An 18,233-nucleotide genomic window follows, 5' to 3' on the forward strand; every position below is an offset into this window, starting at 1 on the left:
AGTCTAATGAAACAAAACCTACAGCATTAATGTTGCATGGCTGCCATGGCCTGCTATGTTATGATGCCTGAAAGATGAGCACAGCAGCATGCAGATGGAAAGCATATCTAGCGAAAAGGGGATCTCATTATCATGGCAACTTCACTTCACATCTGAGCTTGGCCACTTGTACAACCAATCCGACTAGATGCTCGAGTAAATTATATTCCTAGGAGCACCACTGAAAGAATGCACAATTTGGATAGGTCATGTGCATAGTTGTTGTTCCATGTCATTTGGCAGGTGGTTATCTAGTGTGGCAGTACATCAGTCGCAAAACTATTACACACTCAGGAGAAAGTGACATCCAGAAACACTTTAATTGGTTGGTACGGAGAATGTGACATCTGGAAATACGAAGTGATTAGGAAGAAGAGTGTGACATCCAGAAGTACCTTAATTGGTTAGGATGGAGGATGTGACTCCTCAAAATACCCTGGTTGGTTGGGGAGGAGAACATGACATCTGGAAATACCCTAATTGGTTGGGAAGTCTCCTCACCAAGCATTTCTTGTGGTGGCTGGGCTGCAAATGCCTGTAGCAAACTGATGCGTGTACTGTAGTTGTATCTTGTACATCCAACCCTCTCCTCAGTCAGGCAACTGGGGTGGGTTTCCAAGGGGGTAGTTAGAAGCACTTAAAAGGTCAGCCATGTCCTTGCATCCATGCTGAAACACCCCACACTCAGAGCAAAATCTGGCATCTCACAATGGTTGAGAAACCAGCATTTTAATGTCATCCAAGGCACTTGCAGGCTCATAAAGATCAGAAACACCCACAGGACTCTGTGAGAAGGAGACTTGATGGGAAACTTTCCTAGATGCAGGCTGGGAACAGAAACACTATAGGAACACCAGGCACTAGTAGTTTTGATCAATCATGGCTCGGGCACAGCTGGACTGAACTTTAGCAGCTGAACATTAGTACTGCCCTCTGCTGGAGAGAAACCAAATCACTCCATCAGAAAGAATGTTGCTAAAGCTCCTTGTACTCCGTCTCATACAACTAAGGCTAGAAAGAAACAAATGTTTTGACAGAAGTGAAGGTATAATGGAGGAATGGGTTTCCAGAGTACACACTCATTTCTTTCATCTCACTGTTATCTTTGGTGAGACAGGCTTTCTAGGCATTTGAAATACAACAAGTGGAGGCAAAGGATTTGGCCTACAACATGGGCAAGAAGGCCTCTAACATATCACATCCAATCCTTGGGAGAGGAACTCTTGCCTCTCTGCAGTCTTATCATTTGGCGCATCACCACTTGGATCAGATTTCCAGGTTTGGTTGGGATTTTGAGATCCAGACAGACCCGTCTGTGTTGCTAGACTACATGCAAAGGCACAGGACAATGGTATACGCTGAACAAGGACCGTATGTTCTACACCAGTGGTGGACAATCTTCAGCCCACAGGCCGAATCCAGGCTATAGTGGCTGCCCATCCAGCAACCACATATGCTTGGGCTCCCTCTGTGAGCGTACCTCCTTCCCCTTGCCCTGTTGCCTGGCCTGGAGGCTACCGCGGACTTGGGGAGGAGGTGGGGAGAGGAATCCCCTTGTTATTTCCAACCTATAATCAGAGATAACAAAGGGATCCTTCTGCATTCCCCACCCCCTCCCAAGAGAGTCAGGGACCCAATAACTTCAGGGGTGTGGCCACATCCACTGAGGAGGACTCAGCAGCATGGTGGGTTCAAGGGCCACAGTCACCATCCTTCTATTCACCAAACTGTCTCTCCCTTCCTGTTCCTTTCCTTAAAATAATAATAATAAAAAAGATCTAAGACAGGGGAGTCACAACTTGTGGCCTTCCAGTTTTCTGGCATACAACCCCCATCATCCCTCACAATTGGCTATACTGGCTAGGAGAGATGGGAGTTGTAGGCCAAAACACCCAGAAGGCCACAAATTACCCATTGCTGAGTATAGAAACTGGGGGAGCTTCCAGATTGGGATGTACAGATTTTGTTAAATCAGTCCCATCTGCGTTTCACAGACTGTCATTCCATTGTCCACTTGTTGACAAAATTGGATTTTTTTTTAAGGATGTATGAGAATTTCATTCCACTCGCGCAAATGTGTGTTAGCAGAACTACACATTAAAGTCAAGTAGGTACTTGCAGTAATGTGCACTTGCACTAATGACAAAATTGGATAGATATATTTTAGGGGTGTAAGAGAATTTCATTCCACTTGCGCAAATGTGTGTCATGGAAATGCACATTAGAGTCAAATAGGCATTTGTACTAGTGCTTATTCACGCTAAGGTAGACTTGCACTAATGTACATTGGCACAAGTATGAATTTGCAAATAAATCTCCCCTCCCCAAAGGAAAAAAAAAATCTGGTTGGCAAGTCCAGGAAATCCATGCAACATGGAAAAAAGCTGGGCGACTGTGGAATCCATAGGTCAGATTCATAGAAATCCAAACTCACTTGAGTCTATTATGGATTTCTCCATCACCTCTACTTCCAGATGAGGCTTTTATCACACCATCACTGTGCCCCATTCAGAGAATTTTAAAGGGGGTCCAGACATTACCATCGTCCACTCATGGTCCTCCCGCATTTTCCCGTCGCTACTCCCATCTGTTTTTCCTTACTGCAGAAAAAGACACAATGGCCGTTCAATCTTTGGTAGCATTAGGACAATAATCCAATCTCACACTGCCTCCATTTTGTAAGGACGTGTCATTGTGCATTTAGCAGGGCTGGAAAACCAGCTGGCATGTTCAAAATGAATGGTTCTCACCACATCCCTGGCTCCAGCTACTAAAGACAACAAATTGGCCTTGGGGGAATTGCAAAATCACGACTCAGGAGATTTGCAGTTCAGACTGCATTATTTATCGTCCGCTTCCAGAGAAACCGCCCTATGGCATGACATTCTCCAATTCTCCTCTCCGAAGACACCCATCTGTGCATGTTTAGGGAGCCACAGTTGCCCCAGCCTGGTTGAGAGAGAAAAGAGACATTTGCCCTGACACAGCAAAGGGGATCTACACATAACAGGCACCATTTTCCAATTGCATAGTGATACTATCTTGAAGCCACATTGTAGTGTCCACCTGGGGACCCCTCAGGGAGGGACCTCGGCTCAGTGGCAGACCACGTATTTGCCATGCAGAAGGTCCCAGGTTCAACCCCCAGCACCTCTTGTTAAAAGGAGCAGGAAGCAGGTAATGGGGAAATCTTCTCCCTGGGACCTTGGGAAACTGGTCTAGAAGGACAATAACCTGACCTGATCTAAGAGCAGCTTCTTCTGTTCCTCTTTCCATTCAGGGCTACCTGTTGTTACAGATGACATGAGCCAAGCTGGGGGTCTTTGCCTGAAGAAAGGAGGCAGTGAGGCAGCAATTATGGGTGATGGATCCTTATCCGGAAATCCTGCCTAGTCTCTGACCTCCTGCTCAGTTCCCCTACCTGAGTTATCCCCTTACCTTCTCCCATACCTACAGCAGCCAGCCAGAACACTCATAGCATTCTTGCCCATGGGTGGATAAAGGGACCAATGGAAGAGGAAGGGCAATGTTCACAGCCCCACCTACCATGTCGAAGTAGGGAGAATCTCCGGGTATACCTCTAAGTATACACCTCTAGGTATACCCAGATCAGTCAGTTTCAATTTCTCTCGGTTCCTCATTTCTCCAGTCTTAAGTTCAGAGAGCCTCAAACTTTTGAGAACTTCTCCAGTCTTAAGATTGGCTCATCCCAAACTTTGAAGATCTTTTTAAAAAAACACGCACACAAAACTTCATTTTTGTGCACAATTCTCCTAACGAAGGCATTTTATATCCATTTTTGCCCAATATATATATATACATTTTTACAAGCAATTTTCCTAATATATTTGGGAATGTTATTTTCCCTAATGCATGCAATTTTGTATGCACTATTTGTCCGGAGAACTTCCATTGCAAAATTCAGAGAAATGCGAATTTCAAAGGCTATCTGAAGTTCGCTTTATATAGTGGTTCAAAAGCACAAAATTGGGAAAATCCAAATTAAAGTATGAACTAAAGATATTTATTTCCCATCCCTAATACATACCTCGCTGCCGCAATCCTGCTCCAAAGCCAACTCATGTCTCCCACTCACCCATGTAGGTTTGCTACCCGGCCCATCTATAAGTCCCATAAATGCTTGTTTACGTATTCATTTATTTACATCTACAGATAAGAAAGGGGATGGCAGGTTTCCATGAGGGAGGCAGGATTCCCCTCCCAGACTAGCTTGGGTATGGGCCATTAACACTCCAGGATTGGAGGTGAAATGCTTCCCTCCCCTTCTCGTAGGGTGCAACAGGTTCGCTACATGCCCACCAACTGACACCAAATAACAACAAACATGAAGGCTAATTAAGTACCACTCTACTTCAGATGAGCCTCAGTTTCTTGAGGTCCCTTCCTCAGGGACAGGAGCCAGGGGGACAAAAGCGCCTCACCACGTCCATTTTCTTGGCATGCCCCGAGCCGGGATGGAGCTATCCGTCATTGGCCGACTTATATGCTTAGACAGGCCTGAAGAGTGTACCACTCCCTCCCTGTGCATCTTGGGAAGGCAAGAACATAACAATTTGAGAATACAAGTTTAGCCTTCTCTATAGCTGAGTACTAGAATTAAGCCAAACAAACAAATGCAAAGGGCTGGATGACAACCACCCCTCTCTCCCTCTCCAAATGAAAGCAGCATCCAAGCAGCAGGTCTGGGGTGGGAAGGGCTTCCAAGATGGTGGGGGCTCAGTTGGGCTGGGATCATCATGGAGACATCTGGGTTCCATGTAAGAGTTAAGAGCCTTGCTGGGGTATCTAGGGCTGTGCAGGGAAGGGAAGGGAGCACTCTGGATCCAAGAGGAATGGTGAGCCTAGGAGGAGAACAGAAAAAGGAGAATGTCAGGCATGTAGAATCATAGAATCATAGAACAGCAGAGTTGGAAGGGGCCTACAAGGCCATCGAGTCCAACCCCCTGCTCAATGCAGGAATCCACCCTAAAGCATCCCTAACATATGGTTGTCCAGCTGCCTCTTGAAGGCCTCTAGTGTGGGAGAGGCCACAACCTCCCTAGCTAACTGATTCCATTGTCGTACTGCTCTAACAGTCAGGAAGTTTTTCCTGATGTCCAGCCGGAATCTGGCTTCCTGTAACTTGAGCCTGTTATTCCGTGTCGTGCACTCTGGGAGGATCGAGAAGAGATCCTGGCCCTCCTCTGTGTGACAACCTTTTAAGTATTTGAAGAGTGCTATCATGTCTCCCCTCAATCTTCTCTTCTCCAGGCTAAACATGCCCAGTTCTTTCAGTCTCTCTTCATAGGGCTTTGTTTCCAGACCCCTGATCATCCTTGTTGCCCCCATCTGAACACGCTCCAGCTTGTCTGCATCCTTCTTGAATTGTGGAGCCCAGAACTGGACGCAATACTCTAGATGAGGCCTAACCAGGGCTGAATAGAGAGGAACCAGTACCTCACGTGATTTGGAAGCTATACTTCTATTAATGCAGCCCAAAATAGCATTTGCCTTTCTTGCAGCCATATTGCTGCAAGAAAAAGGGTGTTTTGTTTTGTATTAAAGAAAGAAGTCTGATGTCCCAAACGGACCATGATGAGATCCCAATTTTATTTATGTATTTATTTAATTATTATTACATTTCTATACTACCATTTCCATACCATTTCTCTGGATATTTATTTATTTATTTATTTATTTATTTATTACGTTTTTATACCACCCAATAGCCGAAGCTCTCTGGGCGGTTCACAAAAATAAAAACCATGAAAAGTATAAAACAACCAACAATTTAAAAACATTGTTTCACAACAGTTAAGACCACAAACTACATCGTAAAATACAATATATAATGTCAACGTTTAAAACTGCGGTATAAAAGTACAACCCAGAATAAAGCCTAGTAGGGATGCAGAGGTTTAAAATACAATAACAGGTTTAAAACAAGAGAGCTAATAAAAAGCTAAAATGTCTGGGAAAATAAAATGGTCTTCACCTGGTGCTGGAAACAAAGGCATCAGACGAGCCTCTCCGGGAAGCTCATTCCACCATCGGGGTGCCACAACAGAAAAGACCTTCCCTCTTCTTGGTAGCCAGCCCAAACTCACATGAATAGCTCCACACCTTGAAGAGCTCCTTAGGGTTCTGGATGGTTCTGACTGAAACCTGAGCAGATTCACCACCCTACTGACATTAGAACCACCAGCTTCCACTGCCCTGGATAAAATGTTCCTGGGTGGGTGGACTTCAGACAGCCTTGTGTAGTTCTTTCAAATTGTGAAGCACATTGAGAGTTCTCATCTCCCCCTGCACACACATACACACACATACACACACACACTATCTCCATCCCCTGCTTTACCATTGCTTCTATTTTCTTGATAAGTTAGAACAACAACATTACTTGCCATGCCTGTTTGGCGTGGGGGAAATTTATTGTTATTACAGCTCGAGCTTCAGACTTTTAGGAACTTTCACAATTTTCTGCACATCTATACACTGCTCAAGCTTCAGTTTAAAACAAAATGAGCAAAATTGGTCCGGTAGATCTCGAATAATGAGCCTCACACTACCGTATTCTTATATAGGATGCATTGGAATCGATGGACCTGTGTGATACGCCTTGGAAATATCTACTTCCTCTGTAATTTGGTGTTCTCTATCAATTTTGCCTTATTTGTTATGTACATGTTTATAAACTTCTATAAATGTATATATGTCATCAAATATAGTGATCAAGTGCACTTCTCTAAGGTCCCTTGTAACTTGTGTGTTTCTGCTGAGTTCTCATTGGGGAACCCTGCTTTTTCAGTGACCTGGAAACACTCTCAGTACTCTTGGACACCAATGCTTTATTCGTATTTGAAACCCACCACCCAGTGCTGCAGTCAAATGGCAGCCACACATGTGTGAATAAGCCCTCTTTTTCCACCTGGATCTCACGGAGACCGCAGGAAGGCAAAGAAGAGAAAGCAAAAATGTTGCCACTCATACAGATGAGCAAAGCTGGTAACTGCTGGTTTTGAAAGCACATGGGATCTGAGAGTCCAAATGAAATAAACACACCACCTCTATGCTTTCCAGAAATGACTCACCTGTTTCAGGCTTCTTCTATCTCATCCTGGTGGATAAACCTAGTGAGGATTCAGAAAGATACCATTTTAAAAATAATAATAATGAGAAAAGGTCTGTTTCCCTGAAAAGAGGAATTCTGTCCTTTGGCTAGCAGAACATCGCAGGCTGGAAGAGGTTGTCCCTTCCAGAGTCTGTTATATGACAGATCAAAATAGCCCCAAAACCCATCTCCACCCAGAGAGCAAGATCTAGCAGACAGCAGAGACATGATTGTCTCATCATGATGCAGAGCACTAATAACTCCCAAAACCCATTTTTCTCAACGGATGAGACACTGTGACCTACAAGTTTTAAGATCTGCAGCAGATAGAACTTGCTTTCCTCTGTTCTTAGGCGTTTACCTGAGTTATGGAATGGCAGAAGTGAAATATTTCTCAATGCTTAACATCCCTAAATATCGGTGTGCACTAACTCTGGTAAGATTTAATGTCCTGCCATTTGCTCTGTTACAGGGGAGGATTCAGAAAATCAGTCTTCCTGATCGCTTATGCCCATGTGGAAGCAATGAAATTGAATCAGTTCTGTTGCTCTTTGTATATAGAGATTAGAGAGAAATTGTTGTTTGACACCAGATTAGAGATTAATGCACTTCTTCATTGCTTTAGGGCCACAGAGGACAGAGACATAATCGAGGCTTTTGCTATGCTATGAGAATAAGGACTCTCCAGAATTGAATGCTATGAGAATAAGGACTTTTAAATGCTATGAGAATAAGGACTCTCCAGAAGTCCTTATTCTTTTTGAATGCTATGAGAATAAGGACTCTCCAGAATTGGTTTTGCTGCATATTTCTCAAATTTGTATGTAATTTCACCTGACTCTTTTGTATGTGTAAAGTCTGGTTGGAGACGGTAATAAAGTTGATGATGATGAATTCCCACTGTGGATGTTAGCACTGTCTGAGCAGGAAAACCATTTCTTCTCATATATTTCCCTTACAATTTGATCCCTGTCATAGGACTCAACCAATGCTTCACACTGATCTCAAGTCTTTTATTTATTTATTTATTGCACTTATATACTGCTCCCATAGCCAGGGCTCTCTGGGCAGTTTACAGAACAAGGATATTATACAAATCCATGTTTTCCTTTTGTGTGTGTACTCCCCAACTGCAATGCCCTGTGAGATATCCAATGGGGTGACCAATGTACCTAGAGATGCCTTGTTTGGCACTCACTAAGATCCCCTCCACTCCTGATTTTATTTTATCAAAGGTCTTGTTTTAATTGCACTTTTTATTGAACTGGAATGCTGGTATGCAGCAAAGCAAAGTGCCACCCACCAACGTCCATCTTTATTTGGGTTCAAAGGTTATATTGCTGGAGAAAGGGTCGATGGATAGTTCAGGAAAAATGGTATGGGAGACAGATTTGAATGTACAAATAGGACAACAGAGCTGGGAGGGACTTTGGAAACAAAGAGTGTTGAGAAATATGTCAGTGAGAATAAAAGAGAATTATTTTATTTTATTTTAATAAAAGAAGAAAGAGCAAGGGGACAGGAGCAGGCAGAAGAAACAACATGGCCTGCTCCTGTTGGACTCTTCCCCCACCCCCACAGGGCAAACTGTCATCATGGCCCTGTGGGGAAGAAGAAAGAGCAAGGGGACAGGAGCAGGCAGAAGAAACATCATGGCCTTCTCCTGTTGGACTCTTCCCCCACCCCCACAGGGCAAACTGTCATCATGGCCCTGTGGGGAAGAAGAAAGAACAAGGGGACAGGAGCAGGCAGAAGAAACATCCTGGCCTGCTCCTGTTGGACTCTTCCCCCACCCCCACAGGGCGAAATGTCATCTTGGCCCTGTGGGGAAGAAGAAAGAGCAAGGGGACAGGAGCAGGCAGAAGAAACATCCTGGCCTGCTCCTGTTGGACTCTTCCCCCACCCCCACAGGGCAAACTGTCATCTTGGCCCTGTGGGGAAGAAGAAAGAACAAGGGGACAGGAGCAGGCAGAAGAAACATCCTGGCCTGCTCCTGTTGGACTCTTCCCCCACCCCCACAGGGCAAACTGTCATCTTGGCCCTGTGGGGAAGAAGAAAGAACAAGGGGACAGGAGCAGGCAGAAGAAACATCCTGGCCTGCTCCTGTTGGACTCTTCCCCCACCCCCACAGGGCAAACTGTCATCTTGGCCCTGTGGGGAAGAAGAAAGAGCAAGGGGACAGGAGCAGGCAGAAGAAACATCCTGGCCTGCTCCTGTTGGACTCTTTCCCCACTCCCACAGGGCAAACTGTCATCTTGGCCCTGTGGGGAAGAAGAAAGAGCAAGGGGACAGGAGCAGGCAGAAGAAACATCATGGCCTGCTCCTGTTGGACTCTTCCCCCACCCTCACAGGGCAAACTGTCATCTTGGCCCTGTGGGGAAGAAGAAAGAACAAGGGGACAGGAGCAGGCAGAAGAAACATCCTGGCCTGCTCCTGTTGGACTCTTCCCCCACCCCCACAGGGCGAAATGTCATCTTGGCCCTGTGGGGAAGAAGAAAGAGCAAGGGGACAGGAGCAGGCAGAAGAAACATCCTGGCCTGCTCCTGTTGGACTCTTCCCCCACCCCCACAGGGCAAACTGTCATCTTGGCCCTGTGGGGAAGAAGAAAGAACAAGGGGACAGGAGCAGGCAGAAGAAACATCCTGGCCTGCTCCTGTTGGACTCTTCCCCCACCCCCACAGGGCAAACTGTCATCTTGGCCCTGTGGGGAAGAAGAAAGAACAAGGGGACAGGAGCAGGCAGAAGAAACATCCTGGCCTGCTCCTGTTGGACTCTTCCCCCACCCCCACAGGGCAAACTGTCATCTTGGCCCTGTGGGGAAGAAGAAAGAACAAGGGGACAGGAGCAGGCAGAAGAAACATCCTGGCCTGCTCCTGTTGGACTCTTTCCCCACCCCACAGGGCAAACTGTCATCTTGGCCCTGTGGGGAAGAAGAAAGAGCAAGGGGACAGGAGCAGGCAGAAGTAACATCCTGGCCTGCTCCTGTTGGACTCTTCCCCCACCCCCACAGGGCAAACTGTCATCTTGGCCCTGTGGGGAAGAAGAAAGAGCAAGGGGACAGGAGCAGGCAGAAGAAACATCATGGCCTGTTCCTGTTGCACTCTCTCTCTCCTCCCCCCTCCCTCCCTCCTGAACCCCTGTTCCTTGTGTGTCATGTCTTTATTAGACTGTAAGCCTGAGGGCAGGGACTGTCTTTTTTGCTAAGTGTAAGCCGCTCTGAGAGCCTCAATTTTTTGGCTGAGGAGCGGGGTATAAATATGATAATTAAAAAAATAAATAAATAAAAAAAATTCAAAATTATATGGAGGTGGTACCTAACCCCAGTTAGATTAAATAAGATAAATAATCAGCATTCAGCAATCTGTTGGAGAGGTTGTGGGGAAAAAGGAACGAATTTACATATGTGGTGGGAATGCAAATATGTACAAAGATTGTGGAAGATGGTGTTTTTGGAGATTGAAGAAATAGTGGGAATGAAGATAGAACAAACACCAAAAGTTGCATTACTGTCACTATTTGAAGATTTAAAATGTGGGAAAGAAATTAAAGAATTGATATCGAGTTTGCTGACTGCAGCACGATTGATGGTAGCTAGGAACTGGAAGATTCAAGGGGAATATTCTATTGAAGAATGGTATAAAGAAGTATGGGATATAGCTATTAATGATAAATTGACTTGTAATATTGAGTGGAGAAGAGGTATAGCTAAAACAAATGATTTTGAAGGAATTTGGAAACAGTTCCTAATATCTGTGTTTTCTAAGGGAAGTGGGAAACCGCCAGCAGAAGAAAATATGAGATTTTGGAATCAGGAATGAGATCCCGAGGTGGGGGGTGCACTTATATGTTAAGATTGATTATGTTAATATATGATATTCTGTAATCAACATTTATTCAACATGTATGTAGTATGTTGTTGTTGTTGTTTTGATTGTAATGATGTATGTTTAAGTAATGTGGAAAAGCAATAAAAAAAATTTTTTTAAAAAAAGGTTACTCCTGGTTGTGCTTTTATATTATATTTTTATATCATGTTTTTATACTGTTTGTCTTATACTTTGAATGGTTTTAATTTTGTGAACCATCCAGGGAGCTTCGGCTATTGAGCAGTATAAAAATGTAATAAATAAATAAATACATTTTCTTTTAGCCTCACCAGTATGCCTCTGCAGAAGTGAACTTTTTGTGACCAGCCATACCCAGCACGGCAGCCATTTTATGAGAGCGCCCATGACACCCTTTCAAAATTCCAAATGTGCCACTGATCCCCAAAAAGTTGGGAACCCTAGCATGCAGAACCTGTAATCTAATGTAGAAGTAGGTTCTGCTTCTCTCTCTCTCTCTCTCCCTCTCCCTCTCCAAGTTTCTAGTCCTCAACATTTGAGGAAAAGAGAGGCCTAACAGGGAAAAGGATGTCTGGAACAGGCTGAACCTTACGCCGGATTGAGCTGCGCAGGGTCCCTTCCTCTTCGTCTGGTTCACCCGTCCTGGGAACAAAATAAACCAGTCATGAGCTTCCCGAAAAGCTTTGTTCACATCCCTCAACTATTTTTTCTTTACAAGCAAGACTAGATTGTGCAAAGAAATCAACTCGATAACTAACTTTACCCTCGTTTGGGCACCCCCACTAGGGTCACTGCTCCCTATAAAAACCAAAGGATTTGGTAGAAGAGCAAAGCAATAACTCCCCCTGCTGACAGATAAAAGAAATAGCTACTCAATGGCACACTAGCAGTGACTATCAATTAAAATGATGAGAATCCAGCAATTTGGTCAATACAGTAGGATGTTGTGGCAGAGGGACACCAGCAAAGATGCCACAGTGGGAACGGATTTTCGCCTTCCTTCCTACTGTGCCCAGAATCATGTCCCCAAACACAATGAAGATTGGATCTCTGAATTGCCAGAGTCTCCTTTGCTGTCCACACTGGGGAAGAAGAAGTTAAGACAGGCCTTTGTCTGGGTCTCAGGCTGCAGGGCAATGATCGGTGGGCACAACCAATCTTGACTGGGCCATCGTCCCTTCTTCAGTTGAAAACCTGGTGCCCTGGGGATGGTAAGAGGCAGGGCCGGCTCTACCATTAAGCAGAATGAGGCAGTCACTTCAGGCAGCAGATGCTGGGAGGCAGCAGCAAGGTATTGGAGGAGAGTGCTGTGCACCAGGCAGCCTGCTTTGCATCCTCTAAGCTAGGCTGCTGTCTTTAGGTATGGTGGGGAATGCTGCCCCATTGCCAGCAATGAAGAAACCGACCAGTTGGCTTTTGTACATGGATGGGCGCCATCTTGTTCTTTATCTCAAGCATCAAAATGCTTTGGGCTGGCCCTCATGAGAGGTGTAGTCTAACACATCTTGGGAACACTGGATAAGTCCTCCATCTCAATTCTGACCTTGCCTTTTTGACATTTGACGACTGCTAGATGCCTCCCCGCTCTCTTGTCAAGGACCTCCTCTGAAATTCTTTAGGGTGTGACAGCCAGAAGATGCTGTGATGTTTACAACCAGCCACCTAGGCCAGTTTCTGCTTTTCTGGTTTCTAGCCAGGGCTGGCAAAAGTCGCCATGTTGCCTGAGGGAGGAGGACATGCCTCCTTCACCAGTTCCCCATTTTTTTCATTAAACGGCTACATTAAGTGGTATGTGCCACCAGGTGGCAAAGTAGCACCGGCAATTTCAGGCCAGGTTGCCCACAATTCATTAATCTGAGAAAGGAACCCTCAGAGAAAGTCAGGGGGCAGGCTGTCTGGAGGGCCCCACTGGCCCCTTTCCTGGTGCAGCAAAAGACCCCCTCCCAATCCGCTGCCTGAGCCATATGGCACACCATGTCTCGTGTCAGGGCCAGACCCTGTTTCTAGCTTGTCCCTTATGGATTCCAGTAAAAGACTTGCAAAATCATGAACATAGGAAGATTGCAACTCCCAACTGTTGTTAGTAATAGTATCCCACCGCTTCCATATATAATTTCAAAATTAAAACATCATTTGCAGAACAAATGTTTACAAAATGCTTATGAGATCTTTCTAATATCAAATATCTCCCTGCTTCCAATCCTTTGTATCTCCAGGAGGAAAGCAATTATCAGCAGATGTACTGCTTAGGAAAGGAATCCCTATATTGAGTGTGCCTTTCCCAGAAGGAAGATAATGGGAAAATGTAAACAAGAGAGAGATAGAAGAGCTAGTTTTTATTGTCTGGAATACAATCAAGAAATTTGAACTAAATCCCCAAATACATGGCTGTTTACACTCACAATTTGGGCATTCTCAGGCATAAAACATCCCTCCCTCAAACTTTGGATGTGTTGGACAACAATGCCCATCATCTCCAGCCAGCATGGAAAATCATGCCAGCACTGACCCCAGAACCCCCACATGCACTGGCTCCATCCCCAACCTTCCCATGTTGAGTGGGAACTTACTTAAAATCCTCCCCCCAATTTGGGTGGAGCAGGCAAGGAGGTGGCCATTGGGGGGGCATGCTTTATGGCCACACCCATTCTTTGAATGCCTACATGGGGGCTTCTCTCTCTCTCTCTCTCTCCTTGCTAAGTCAGCCTTCTACATATGTCATATAGTCCGCCATCTACCTATAGCCTACATACCCTCCATGACATAGGTCATGGCTAGATGAGTGGGTAAAAGGGTGACGATCACACGATTTTATGATCACGAGATCGTCACCCCCCTCGTTTACATGTGATGTGCGACATCGTGGCCGCCGTTTTGTTTTTGCTTTTATCGGAGAGGGAGTTCACGAGTGCTCGTCTACAAAATGGTAAATTGTTCTTTTTTAAAAAAAAAAAAAAAATCCCCGCTCCCCCCACCCCAATCCCGATGGGCACAGAGCTCCCGGCTTCTTGCAGTTACTCACGAGGAGCCAGGACAAACCGCAACAGCAGGTCACACTTTCCGCGGTCTTGGGATCATCCTGACACCGCAGAAAAAACACGAAAAAAGTGTAGGGTGATATCCCGGGGAAAGGGAGGGATCATCTCTCCCTTCTCTCAGGATCCCCTGTGTGTCATGTGGATGCACAGGGGTGATCCCAGGACAATGCCCGGGATATTGCCCCATCTAGCTGTGCCCATAGTCTCCCTACACAACACAACCTCCATTCCTGACCATCTGCTCAATTAAACTTTTCAGGAAAAGGGTGTTACCTTTGTTGCTGGTTGAACTTGCAACGGCAACGGCGACCTGGGAAAGAAAGAAAGAGAAATGCCAAGGACAGCGAGCTGCACAAGAGAATTAGAACAGGGGTGCGGGCTAAGAGTTGGGACTCTGGTGTTTCCAGCTCATTTTTGGAAAGGCAGCGCAGACAAGCGGTGGGAACAGAAAGCAGCCTACCTTCAGTTGCAGAGTACAGGGAAGTGGTCCCCAGGTTGAATCGCTGGCATTTAAGCACTTCATGTAGCAAGGCTGGAGTAGCCAAGACTGAGACCTTAGAGCCAGTGTCTATGCTCTGGTAACCTCCAAATTAGATTACTGCAATGCGCTCTATGTGAGGCTGCCTTTGAAGATGGTTCGGAAGCTGCAGCTTGTGCAAAATGCAGCAGCCAGATTGATAACTGGAACCAGAAGGTTCGAGCATATAAGACCGACTTTGGCCTGCTTGCATTGGCTGCCTGTATGATTCCGAGCCCAATTCAAGGTGCTGGTTTCAACCTATAAAGCCTTACATGGCTTGGGCCCACCATACCTGATGGAACGCCTCTCCCGACATGTACCTACCCGTACACTACGCTCAGCATCTAAGGTTCTCCTCCGGGTTCCTACCCCGAGGGAAGCTCGGAGAATGGCAAACAGGGAGAGGACCTTTTCAGTGGTGGCCCCTCAATTATGGAATGATCTCCCTGATGAGGCTTGCCTCCCCAACGTTAACTTTTCGGTGCCAGGTCAAGACTTTTCTCTTCTCCCAGGCATTTTACAGCATATGCTGAGTTTTTTTAACTGACCCCAGAATAGTTTGTTTCAAATGGATATTGTCTGTTTTTGTTTCTATTTTATGCTTTTTATGGTTTAAAATTTTGTATATTTCTTTTTAATGTTCATTGTTTTTAACTTTTGTAAACCACCCAGAGAGCTTCAGCTATGGGGTGGTATATAAATGATGATGATGATGATGATGATGATGATGATGATGATGATGATGACAATAAAGGCCAGCCAAAGGAGGCATTATTGGGCTGATAATGGCTGCACAGGGAAGGAGGGAATGTTTTCAACCCATTCCCTTTTGGCATTATTTTTTAAAAAAATGAAAAACAAACACACACACCCAGCTGCTTTTTGCTCTACAAGGGAAAAGATGCAGGTAGCTGTTGGGATGGGTAAAGCAGCCAGGGTTGTGCAGCTTTCGGCAGAAAAAGAAATGAAACAGGTAGGAGGTCATGAAGTCCTTTCTCTCCACACCTCCCCACAGATCGTACATCTGCAGCTGCATTTCATTCATGGCGCCTGCTAGGGACCATCCCCATGAGCCACAGGCACTTTGGCCATGGTTCGGTATAAGGCCGCTACATCAGGAAGCTTTGGGGATGGGGACCGTGGGGTGGAATTTACTTACTGAGCACAATGAGAATGCCGAGCAGGAACAGGACAACAGCAAAAATCAGTCCCCCAATTCTTAGTGTCGTATAATCTAGGGGGAAAGAAGAAAGCAATTCAGTTGCTCAGGCTAGGATGGTAACACTGATTAGGCATGAAGGGGAGCCCAACAACTCCCAGCATCCCAGGCACGTTTAGTCTGAAGAAGAAGAGATTGAGGGGAGACATGAAATACTTGAAAGGTTGTCACACAGGGGAGGGCCAGGATATCTTCTCAATCCTCCCAGAGTGCAGGACATGGAATAAAGGGCTCAAGTTACAGGAAGCCAGATTTCAGCTGGACATCAGGAAAAACTTCCTGACTGTTAGAGCAGTACGACAATGGAACCAATGACCTAGGGAGGTGGTGGGCTCTCCCACACCAGAGGCCTTCAAGAGGCAGCTGGACAGCCATCTGTCAGGGATGCTTTAAAGTAGATTCCTGCATTGAGCGGGGGGGGGGGGGGGTTGGACTTGATGGCCTTGTAGGCCCCTTCCAACTCTACTATTCTTTGATTCTATTATTCTATGATCTCCAGCCAGCATATTTATTTATTTATTTATTTATTTATTTATTTATTTATTTATTTCACTTATATACCGCCCCCATAGCCAGGGCTGTCTGGGCGGTTTACAAAATTCAGGGAAACAGCTGGGGTGGGGAGTGGGGGCAAGATTAAACACTCTCCCCAGCATCGTTACTCTGTTCAAATTCAGAGTCATCTGTATGAATTTACAGATTGTTTAAAAAACAAAACAGAAATTTAAGATATTCGATCACATGCACTTTTCATTCCTAACTCTTCAAGTTCTCTTAGGGCTTTCTGTCCTTGCAAATATCAAGCCCCAGGATGGCCGTTAAAAATAATTAACTCACCATAATTGAAGGGATCGTGCGGCTGGTCCTTGGGTGGTTCTGAAAGAGACACACACATATGGACAGAGGTGACAGATGTGGAGAGACCTAAGTTTTGGGAGCTTAATGGTTCGAAACCTGTCCTGGCCAGGAGATAAGATAACCATTACACATTTCTCACAAATTCTGTTGTTTCATGATTGGCTAAAACAAAAGTTATTGGGCGGATTAGAAATGTCATACATAAAATAAAGGCGGGGGAAGTCAGGGGTTGAACTTGTGGATTTCATTTTGAGGAGGTCCTCCTCCTTCCCCCATAATTTGAGCACTGGAGGTTCTGATTTGAGTGGGTTGGTGAATCCGCTCTGGGATTCAGTCACAACCAGTCAGAATGCTAAAGGAGCTCTCCAAAGCACTTCCACACCTGGAATACTCCTTTGGAGTTCTGACTAAAGCCCGTAATGGATTTGCTACCCCACTGAAGTCAGAGTCACCGTTTTTTACTGCCTGCACTGCTAGCCAGAAAGACAAATACTGGGCCAGGTGGACAATTTTTCCTGGTATGCGGTGAGGGATTTTTAAGATCCATCACTGACAGTGCTACATACATGAGAACAGAATTTGTTGTTTGCCACTGTGAGATTGCCATGGTGAGATTCTTAGCTTACAGCTTGGGGGTGGGGCTACAAGCAAGTCTTTTGCCCCTCCAACTTGTGGAGATTAGCATCAAATGGGTGAGCGATGCCTGCTGAACGTTCGGAAACCAGAAGTGGGCTAAACAGGCAGTCCAGCAACTCAGAATGAGGCTTCACTTTACGTAGCTCCTTGCCCCCTTCCAGGCTAGGAGAAGCAGAGAAAGTTAATACATAGAGATTTTGGCCAGTTGGGTTTTCTGTTTTCTTTTCAAAGCCCAGAGTACGTCATACTGCTAGCAACTGCTTTTTTATAGCTGGACAAATGTCGGCTGACATGCCCCAGCATTTTGCTTTTTCCAAACCTCTTCCTCCCACCCAACGTTCAACTTTACCTGAAACTGTGGGTCCTATCATGATCCCACAGAGAAGCAGAAGAATCCACATGTACATGGCTGTCCTAAGGAAACATAATAGAAAGGACAGTCAGATTCCTGAGTGGGGCAAAGCGGAGGATGCCATCCCATTAAAAAGAGAAAAAAAAATCTCATCACTCAAGACTCTATCATTGGCCATAGGTAGTCTTTGAATCACTCAGCATCCTCCTCCCCAGGGCCTGCCCCACTCTCAAGTGCAGAGAAAAGCTCTTATCTCAAATAACCAGCTGTGCGGAGCAAAGCAAGGGATGCTGTCCCTTTTTTAAAAAAACTTCTCATCTCTCAAGGCCCCATCAATGGCCACAGGTAGCCTTTGGCCACAGGAAGTAAGCAGGACTGAATCACTCAGCAGCTTCCTCCCCAGGGCCTGCTCACTCTCCCCTGCAGGGGAAAGCTCTTATCTCCAATCACCAACTGATCAGAGATAAGAGCTTTTTCCAGCTGGGATAGGGTTAAGGCCTGAGGAAGAAGCTGGCAATGAGCTACGCATTATGCTACTTACTAAAAAGTATGTTTAGCACTGGCCAGTGAATAGCTCCCTACCTGGAACTTGACCACGATGCATGGAGAGTG

At 45.5% G+C, this 18,233-nt stretch overlaps 1 protein-coding gene across 1 annotated transcript in view; it reads right to left on the bottom strand.

Moving 5' to 3' along the window:
• Positions 1-340: 340 nt before the first annotated feature.
• Positions 341-18,233, bottom strand: part of FXYD1 (FXYD domain containing ion transport regulator 1) — a 31,519-nt gene continuing 13,626 nt past the window's right edge. The window contains exons 2-8 of the mRNA XM_063139655.1: positions 17,619-17,683; positions 16,613-16,651; positions 15,716-15,790; positions 14,310-14,346; positions 11,591-11,640; positions 7,134-7,172; positions 341-4,901 (exon numbers count right to left, since the gene is read on the bottom strand). Coding sequence (XP_062995725.1) covers positions 7,150-7,172; positions 11,591-11,640; positions 14,310-14,346; positions 15,716-15,790; positions 16,613-16,651; positions 17,619-17,676 — 282 coding nt within the window. The 5' untranslated portion in view covers positions 17,677-17,683 and the 3' untranslated portion in view covers positions 341-4,901; positions 7,134-7,149. The remainder of the gene's footprint in view (positions 4,902-7,133; positions 7,173-11,590; positions 11,641-14,309; positions 14,347-15,715; positions 15,791-16,612; positions 16,652-17,618; positions 17,684-18,233) is intronic.

This window comes from Elgaria multicarinata, chromosome 13 (genome assembly GCF_023053635.1).
Source record: "Elgaria multicarinata webbii isolate HBS135686 ecotype San Diego chromosome 13, rElgMul1.1.pri, whole genome shotgun sequence".
Lineage (NCBI taxonomy): Eukaryota > Metazoa > Chordata > Lepidosauria > Squamata > Anguidae > Elgaria > Elgaria multicarinata.